The 10,419-nt window shown below is 33.8% G+C and overlaps 1 protein-coding gene across 2 annotated transcripts in view; it reads left to right on the plus strand.

Moving 5' to 3' along the window:
* Drl-2 (tyrosine-protein kinase derailed 2) overlaps positions 1-8,286 on the plus strand; it is a 66,281-nt gene extending 57,995 nt beyond the window's left edge. For both annotated transcript variants that reach the window (XM_028176843.2, XM_028176844.2), the window contains exons 8-13: positions 3,854-4,031; positions 4,131-4,293; positions 4,414-4,557; positions 4,769-4,928; positions 5,161-5,297; positions 6,333-8,286. In XM_028176843.2, the coding sequence (XP_028032644.2) occupies positions 3,854-4,031; positions 4,131-4,293; positions 4,414-4,557; positions 4,769-4,928; positions 5,161-5,297; positions 6,333-6,444 (894 nt within the window). In that variant the 3' untranslated portion in view covers positions 6,445-8,286. The remainder of the gene's footprint in view (positions 1-3,853; positions 4,032-4,130; positions 4,294-4,413; positions 4,558-4,768; positions 4,929-5,160; positions 5,298-6,332) is intronic.
* The last annotated feature ends 2,133 nt before the right edge of the window (positions 8,287-10,419 follow it).

Genomic DNA, 10,419 nt, shown 5'->3' on the forward strand with positions numbered 1-10,419 from the left:
ACATTCTTGTGGGGCTTAATCGACCAAAACCGTTATACACGGGAGCTCTCTTCTTCGACGTCGGAAAAGCGTTCGACAAAGTCTGGCACAATGGTTTGATTTTCAAACTATTCAACATGGGCGTGCCGGATAGTCTCGTGCTCATCATACAGGACTTCTTGTCGAACCGCTCTTTTCGATATCGAGTCGAGGGAACCCGCTCCTCCCCACGACCTCTCACAGCTGGAGTCCCGCAAGGCTCTGTCCTCTCACCCCTCCTATTTAGCTTATTCGTCAACGATATTCCCCGGTCGCCGCCGACCCATTTAGCTTTATTCGCCGACGACACGACTGTTTACTATTCTAGTAGAAATAAGTCCCTAATCGCGAAGAAGCTTCAGAGCGCAGCCCTAGCCCTAGGACAGTGGTTCCGAAAATAGCGCATAGACATCAACCCAGCGAAAAGTACTGCGGTGCTATTTCAGAGGGGAAGCTCCACACGGATTTCCTCCCGGATTAGGAGGAGGAATCTTACACCCCCGATTACTCTCTTTAGACAACCCATACCCTGGGCCAGGAAGGTCAAGTACCTGGGCGTTACCCTGGATGCATCGATGACATTCCGCCCGCATATAAAATCAGTCCGTGACCGTGCCGCGTTTATTCTCGGTAGACTCTACCCCATGATCTGTAAGCGGAGTAAAATGTCCCTTCGGAACAAGGTGACACTTTACAAAACTTGCATAAGGCCCGTCATGACTTACGCGAGTGTGGTGTTCGCTCACGCGGCCCGCACACACATAGATACCCTCCAATCCCTACAATCCCGCTTTTGCAGGTTAGCTGTCGGCGCTCCGTGGTTCGTGAGGAACGTTGACCTACACGACGACCTGGGCCTCGAATCAATTCGGAAATACATGAAGTCAGCGTCGGAACGATACTTCGATAAGGCTATGCGTCATGATAATCGCCTTATCGTTGCCGCCGCTGACTACTCTCCGAATCCTGATCATGCAGGAGCCAGTCACCGTCGACGCCCTAGACACGTCCTTACGGATCCATCAGATCCAATAACCTTTGCATTAGATGCCTTCAGCTCTAATACTAGGGGCAGGCTTAGGGACCCCGGTAACCGTACTCGTCGAACTCGACAAAGAGGTCGACGTGCAACCTAACCCATGCATCAGCCCGCTGAGTTTCTCGCCGGATCTTCTCAGCGGGTCGCGATTCCGATCCGGTAGTAGATTCATTCGCGAAACAATTGCTCTTGAGTTGTTAGGTCTCCTTCGGAGGCGCTCGGGCAGTTGTTAGCAAATCCCACCCCTCTTGGCTGAGCCTTTGCTCGCCCACCTGTCCCGGTGAAACTGGAAAGGCCTTCGGGCCACCAGTAAACTTTCAATCATAAAAAAAAAAAAAAAAACAATTTAAGACTGCATCTCCTAACTTAAACCGAACGTATTGAGGGAGGGCCACAAATAAATTAGCTCACATTACACAGTTCCCGTTGATCTTTGGTTGAACAATCCCACAAAGCTACATTTTAATGGCATCGTGTGGCCCTATCTCATGTGATTCTTGTTAGTCCTGTTTCAAGCGCATCGTTACGTACTTTATTATACTTTGGTTTTACTTGTTTTATTATTTTATTTTGGATTGTAATTCGTAATTGTAAATCGATTCAACCCTAGTTGTGACTACGTAAATTTATGAAATACGACATTATTTTCCTTACTTACCTGCTAATTTCTTATGGTGGTTAACGAAATTTCATCTGCAAATTGAAAACTGTTCATCATATAACACCAATTTGTTTTACATATTAACTATTTTTGATTTGAAGTTGTATAGCGTATTTCTTAAAGATTTTTTTTTCTCAGCAGTAAGCAAACAGTTCAAAGAGCAATAAATTTATACTTGCGAAATAGCATTAAGTTTTTGTTTAGTGTTCTGGGCCAAATCTAAACTTTGGACATCAATTTAGATATTTTGATTTTAAACATCTAATAGAATAAAGGAAAAAATACCTCAGCGTCCGCTTGACAGAACTTAAGCTAAAAGAAAGATTGCGTTTTTTATTAAAACTCTTTGAACTTGAAGGGTGGCTGGGTTCTGCATAAAATGGGACCTTTACGTCATTAAGAATCCAATTTGAGACGAGTTACCCCGTCCCCCTGCAGGTGATACGAACATAATGCAGTTAACGTTCTTCTTGTTCTTGAAAAGCTCGGCTGCAAGAGAAAAGCTGGAAATGTCTACAAATAATTTGATCCGAATGACTTTTAAGTTCTTAACATAATTTAATTAAAAAGTATACGCTTAAAGTAACAAGCTTTTCCAGGAACGAATTCAAAGACTCCCTTACTAATTTCAAACTTTCTAAAAGTCTTTCGTGTTATGATATTTTTATCGCAATGAATTGACAATATAAATAGGTTTTGCTTAGAAATTATGTTGTGCTGTATTATTCTTTCTTAAATTTTTATGATTCGCTATCAAGACAGAGAAAATTTTGCTAGAATATACTTATTTTATGATTTCGCTGCCAAATCTAGTTCGCTATATCTGCTCATTATTGGGCTTGGCAAAGAACAGAGTTTTTAATTTGCGAACCCCTTTTGTTCGTGAATTTATCGCGCTGCTGGTAGTCTTTGGAAGGAAATATGAATTAGTATCCTTATTGAGGGAGTGCTAATGAACGCTTCAGGGGTAAATAAGAAAACAAGGAGGAGAAATATTGCTAATTATAGCTCAGATATAAGAAACAAAAATGATATAGTGTTATGCCACAAACGGTATTAAAAAAATCGTAGGCTTAAATATGATAGAATGCATACTTTTCACTTTCATGGTCTACTGGTATGGGTCTTATATTTTCCCAAAAAAAAACGCCATTGCGTAGAACGTTGCTTTAGGAAATTTTTGAAATTTCCAATTCCCGCAAGGGCCCTTTATTCACTAGTAAGAAGAGTAAGCATTGCAGTATATCTTCTTGATGTATATCTTCTATACGTATGGAAATCACAGGAAAAGAAATGTTTTTACATAGCTACAAAAAGATATAGCCAAAAACTAGAGAATAATGATAAGGTAATATAACCAATTGAATTAGAAAACTTTTGTGTTTAATCCCATAGTGTCGCTTTTTGCAGCACTATCACAAAGCGCAATAGAACGTTCCTGGTATGAAACAAACTCGATTAGCTTTATCGTTGGATGTCGCTGCAGCTTAATGCAATTAGGTTCAGCGCCTGTTAATTAAGGACTAAATAGAGATAGGTGTAGCGCGATATTGAAGTTTTAACCGAGTTTCTTGTGTCGACTTGATTTTCCACTTACGGATTCTTTGTTTAAATAGTGACAGGTAGCTGGAATTTTAACGTTAGTTTTAGTAAAATTCAGAATACAATTTTAGGACACATTTTGTGATGATGTTTATCATTAGATATTCTTTTATGATATTTATCTCTAAGGTTTTTTAATCACAAGCTATTGGTATATGACACTGGCCTCCACCAACTACTATTAATTTCTCGCATTTACTTGTACCATTTTAATGATATGACATTAAATTTCTACCTAGCTGCCTTAAATCTTCTACTTAATATCGATTTCGTACACTGTATTTATTGAGATCATGTATAGCTCGGTACACACGCATGCCTAACTCTGCGTTTTCATTATGATGTTACCTTGAATTCCGGTCACCGATTAACATAAACTGGCCTGTGATCCTATTTTAGTACCAAAAAAGATGTCTTCAGCAATAATTTGATTCTGTAATAATATTTTTTTATAATTTTTGTCACAAAAAACAAACAAATTTGATCAAACTTAATTTATTCTATTAAAAACGAAGTCTCAATATTTTTAACAGCAAACCGTTACAAAAGACCGCATCACTGATCCAGCAGAACAACTTCGTGTTCTTACTACTTCTCGTTCGAACATACGCTTGGAGATTCTCATCCACGAAGGTACTTTCGGAAGAATCTATAAAGGGGTATTCAAAAAAGGCGATGTTTACGAAGAAGTTATGGTGAAGACTGTTTCAGGTTAGGAAAAACTTTGAATTTGTTTTCTATACCCATTTCTTTTTTAATTGAATCCATTAATTAATAAACGTACATAAAAACTCATTTAAATCGAAATAGATGCAGCGTCAGCTATGCAAGCTGCTCTACTTGTGGCAGAGGGATTAAGGTTATACGGACTTGTTCACGCAAACGTCCTAACACCAATGGCTGCATGTGCTGAAGAAGCGAGGAAACCACTTTTGATTTATTGCTGTCCTTCGCATTCTTCTAATCTTAAAAGGTAACGGCAAACGAATTCTATGTATTTTCTACTTCATTGTTATAATGTTTATATTTATGTATGTATAACGTTTAGTTAGATCTGAACGAAACTTACAATTGAGGTATTTATGATGAACAGATTTTTGTCATCATGCCGTTTGGGTCAGCAGTCGGCTCCAGCAACTAGAGAGCTGGTAGATTTAGGAGCACAGGTTGCTTGTGGATTATCTTATCTACATGTTCAACGATTTGTTCACGCTGATGTCGCTGCTAGAAATTGCGTGTAAGTAGATTAGTTCATCAATTAGTACTAATTTCTGGCATTGTCATAATAGCTTAAGTAAAATTTAATACACAACTGATCACTGATTTCTACTATCGTTTGGCTCAATTTTCAGATATTATCATATTTTATTTTATAAGTATTCAAATTTTACGTACTTTAAATTATTAAGTATAAAAAATGAAGGATTAAAATACTTTAAATATTTTAGGGTGGACGAAAAATTAAGACTGAAAGTAACAGATAATGGTCTAGCTAGAGACCTATTTCCGGATGACTACCATTGTCTTGGAGATAACGAGAATAGGCCTGTTAAATGGATGGCTCCGGAAACATTACTTCAAAATCAATATTCTACTGCTTCGGATGTAGTGAGTTACATTCTTAATCCTCTTCTATGACCACCTTTATTGAAATTGGGATGTTTATAAATTCTGAAGAAGTAAAACGTATTTGATAATATTCGTTCACTTGGAAATGTAAAATAATTTTTCATTTCATTTATTTCAATAAGAGATAAATTATATGAGAGTAAGTAGTTATATGAGAGTAAGTACAATTCTTGGAAAGATATTGAACTGCAATTTTTTTTTTTTTTTGTAGTGGTCATTAGGAATAACCTTATGGGAACTGGCAACTCTGGGTTCCTCTCCATTGGCTGAACTTGATGCTGCTGATGTTGGAGCATTTTTAAGCGGAGGTTATAGACCATCACAACCTCACAATTGTCCGGATGAGTTGTAAGTTAATCACTAAAGGATCACGATGATTTCAAATGAATCACTGTTATAGAAGAAAAATCGACGTTATGAAAAAATGAATTGCCAAATTCCTTTGGAAAAATCACTGTTACGTTTTTAACTCTCTTTTACTATAAAAATCGTTCACATTCGGAATGTTTTCCCGTTAGAATTAGTTATACTTTAGAATCTAAACTAAATATTTACTATTAGAGTATATGTGAGTAAAACTACATAGATATTCTATAAAAAATTGTATTATGTTTTGTTTTTTATTGTTATTTATTATTTTTCCGTTCTTTTTTTTTTCTTTTTTTTCTCCACATTTACTTTGTAACCACTATTGACTGTTTTTTGTATTGAAAACCTCCATAATTATTGTATATTATTATAAAAGTTCCTCTTCGAATAGAGTTGCAAAGAGAAATCACTCAAGTGACAAACGAGAGATCTTAACTGCTGTTTTAAGATTCGCAGCTCATTTTTTATTTATTTTTGGTGTTTAAGATATCTACCTATACACCTCTTAGAGATAAAAGGATTTTGCAAACGACATGGTCCAAAGGTCATAGGTATCATAATGCCAAAGCTGATCTTTAGGTTAAACTAAAATGATTTTTAATGCAGTTAATCGAATTCCCAGTTTCAAATAAAATATAAAATTTACAATTTTCGTAAAAAGACTACAAGCTAATCGCTAGCGTGCGATTTACTCACGCAAACGACTTTTTTTTATTGCTTAGATGGGTGGAGGAGCTCACAGCCCACCTGGTGTTAAGTGGTTACTGGAGCCCATAGACATCTACAACCTAAATGCGCCACCCACCTTGAGATATAAGTTCAGTATAGTTCTGTACAGTTAGTCTCAGTATAGTTACAACGGCTGCCTCACCCTTCAAACCGAAACGCATTACTGCTTTACACCAGAAATAGGCGGGGTGGTGGTACCTACCCGTGCGGATTCACTAGAGGTCCTACCAGCAGACTTGAATAATTAATTTCCACTTTCCTCTGTTGATTACAATATTCTTTCAGGTATGGCCTTATGTCTTGGTGTTGGACGACTCCGCCTTCAACACGACCAACTGCTCCTCAACTGCTGGCTGCTCTTCACGACTTCAGGCAAGCGTTAAGCACTTATATATAAAATTGTAATCTTCTTAATATGTCTCTTCATTCTATATTACATTTCAATAATATAAATATTAACGGTAAAATGTTCATTATGAACAATATTTAAGCTATGATAAGATCTCGTCACTTTTCTTAAATTTACAATAAAATTGAGTAATCTCAATCTAAAATCACTTCTTTCCTAACTTCCTTATAGTTTATTTATTTCTTTTTTCTGATTAAGCCATTGTGCCTCCTGGTCAACGACAAGACACCAAAGACAAAAGTTTGTTTTTAGATTTTTAATTTAATATGAATTTAGTTTTGTATAGAGTAATAAAAGTGACTATTAAAATTAAATTAATTATGATAACATTTACAGTTGATAAGGTAAAATAAAATGAATAGGTAGATATTATTCTTGTAGTATTTTAATATTTTATTGTCGTGATTAGGTTTACATTTACGAAGATTATCATTGATATCAATATATTTGGTCATTTCATAGTAATGACTAAAATTATACTACTACGAAGTATTGTATTTATGTTATGGCTGTTGTAAACATTGAATAATTTATAACTTACTCATTATGTATCAATTTAATTTCAGAAGTAAAAGAGATAATCCGAACGCAATGTACATACAAAATGTTAAATTTCAAAAGAATGATTATTATTCCAAATAAGATTTATTGATAAATATTTCCATCTCCGTGCATTTGTGTCCAAAATCGTGAATAATATCTTGAATAAATAAATTTTATTAAAAAAATAGTTATTTGTTTGGACTGAACAATTAGAGCCTAATAAGAGATTTAGGTTACAGATGAATTGTATTTTTACGAATAAAATATTTTACCTGTAAATACAGAAATAAGGCCGATGCGAAAGGAATTTGAGATTCAAATAGAAATGGTAAGTATATGAATAAATACATACATATTATTATTAAATGTAGATAATTTTGAAGCACACTGTTTTGCAGTGGATAATATTCAATGTTTATTTCGAATTAAGAGTATTTAACGAAGACTCACACTTATTAAAACTTATTCATATATATTTTGTAATGTATTGTACTTATAATTATAACTAAATAAATATTTATTAAATTTAATCAAATAAGCTTTTCGTTTAATTTTAAAATAAAATATGCGTGTCAAAGTTACCTTTAAATAAAATTATATCGTCTAGGTATGCCTATGAATTTACTTAAATATTAAATTATAGCTCTAAGTTTAGTATATATTTCCTGAGGACATAAAGTCCGTCCAGGCCGGCTGAAGGATTAACACCAAAACAGTAGTTTAGTCATTATCTATATCAAATAGGCTTTGAAGAATTTGTATATAAGCTTGATGGAAGTTAGACGTTGAGTTTTTGTTTTCCGTTTACTAATTATTATCAATAATAATTTATGAACATTTTAATGATTCTGTGATTAATTCCGTGCAATGCTTTAATCTGTTATTCATTTATTTGTTTACTCACAAGATATTTATGACCTTATTGGTATGATGTTTATTTTTACATTTGAATTTATACCAAAATTAGACGTAAGAATGTTGACTCCCTATACAAATTCCTTAAAGTCCTAATTTAAAAGCAAATAGGTATATGCGAAAAATTAAATGTCTATTAAATAAAAATTATTCAGTAGTTTAGTAGTTAGATCCCAGTGTGATTAGTACATGTTTTATTTTTTCGTTAAAAATGTAACACTAAGTAGGAAATTTGGCCAATATGGTATATCTTTAGTGATTTCAGTGAGGTAGATAATATTTTATTAGGCTATGCTGAATTAATTGAAACCGTAATTTCTAGAATGTGCGCTTACTTACCCTGTTTCTAGATCCTTCAAGTAGTATTTATTTGTCTTTATAAAAAAAAAATTACATGCTATGTAATTTGTAAAGCGTAATGGATCAAACAGGGTGTTTCTAGCTAGGCATTATAATGCATCATTCGAAAGAATTTTGATTCAATACTTTGCACCTTTTCGAATCAGCTTAAAGTGTTAATTTAATTTTTGTAGTTCTTTTTGTTTTTAAACTGAATACATTTAAATCTCATCGACAAGATCCATTCGTTCAAAGAAAATTTAGAATTTTATGTCTATTCACCCAAGTAATTATGAGGTAGAGATTAAGTCGTATATAAAATGATAATGCTGGTATACTAATTAACTTTGAATAAAGTACTTATAAATGCACTTCAATATATTATAAGATTTCGCGAAAATTGTCTATGTTTTGTTTAATATAAGGTACGGAATTTTGTAGTAAGTTACAATGTTATTGTGACGTTGAGTGCCAGACGAATGTGATTGTATATTTAATGTTTAGACGTGTGTAAAACATTTCGGTAAATGTACGTAATTGTTTTATTATTAAATGGATGTATGTAAATGATATTGCTTCAGTAATATTTTAAGAAAAAAAAAATACAATAAAATTATTTTACAAAGGTTTTTCATTTTATTTACCTCTCTCAAACACGTTTTCATCTAACTAAACATAAAGTATATATTAATGAAAAAAAAAAAAGCAGAAGCAACGAAACGACAAAATGACAGATTAGCAAGACAACGTTTTTATTCCAGTGGCTCCATAGGAACTCAAAGAATTCATATGGAAAGTGTAATGAATATTAATAATAGTCAGAACCCAGGTCAAATTTTAATAAGTCTGATTAGTGTAGAAATTTCGACGCTGTTAACCCTAATATCGATTCGAATCGATTAGAATCGAATGGAATAAGCTACATATTTTATGTATTGCCCATGATAAGAAAAAGTATGTTTTTTTTGCCTTCTGTGTTAGTCTATTGATTAACAACCGAGTTTAATCCAGAGTAGACTCGGGCATGTGTTGAAAAACATGGAAATGCAATTTATAAACCTTAGTTGCTGCTAAGGGCTAGCTTTGCTTCTATGACAGATGATACAACGGTGAAAATTAAGTCTACATACATATACATAGGTAATATTGTACACGAGACCTTATCTCTGCCTTTTGAAACATCACTCTTTGTCTAGCCGTGATATGCTAAGGATAAGTAAGTAAACTTCTAAAGTATTTAGAAGTAAAAATTTTATAAAAGTGAATTTAGTTTTTGGTAAATCTGATGATAATTTTTATTTTATTTATTTATTAGGCACACAATACACATCATAAGCTACAATGCTACACAATAAATAACAACAAGTAAATAAAATAGAAAATCTGGCTTGCAACATAAAAAAATTGTTGTTATGATGCGGCATAATGATAAATTTATCAATGCCGGGCTGCAATCACTTGATGACGTATTGGTCCCTCTTCGTAGTAAAGCTGTTTATTCATTAAGTTCGTTTCGTATCAAAATAGTAACCAACCTGCACGTAAGAATGCGGTGCGAAACAATAAAAACCTCCCAAACACAATCAAATTAAATAGAAAGTAAGCTTAAACCATAAACACATCCGAAAACTTTCAGGATGTGGGTCACGGGATATAAATTAGTACACTTAATGTCCTCCCACAATACCTTTGTGACCGAATATTTATCACTCAATAACTTACCATCGTTTATACTAAACTTTTTAGGTATCAATTTAAGATTATATTGTTCTGTGATTGACATATGAATACTCGAGATACGCCTAAATTGATTTAGCTCTTACGATTATATTTCATTAGACTTGATGATAAAGTCACATTACTTACAATAATAATCGAGGACATTATACACAATCATACACAATGAAAAATGGTGGTAGGACGGCTTATGAGTACTCGCGCGTAGGTGCCACAAAGAAAACCTTATGACCTGAAAACCCTAAACAACATACAATTGTCACGCCTTTGGGAACTGACCGATAAAGATACTAACTAGGTTTAATGATAGCGGGGATATAAGATAAAAATCACAAAATAATAAATACAGTATGTTAAAAAACAATTCCTTTTAAGCCATAGTTTATCGCCAATACAACAGTATTCTTTCTTTGTTTTCCCACTTTTCTG

Source organism: Bombyx mandarina, chromosome 05 (genome assembly GCF_030267445.1).
Source record: "Bombyx mandarina strain Sakado chromosome 05, ASM3026744v2".
Taxonomy (NCBI): Eukaryota; Metazoa; Arthropoda; class Insecta; order Lepidoptera; family Bombycidae; genus Bombyx; species Bombyx mandarina.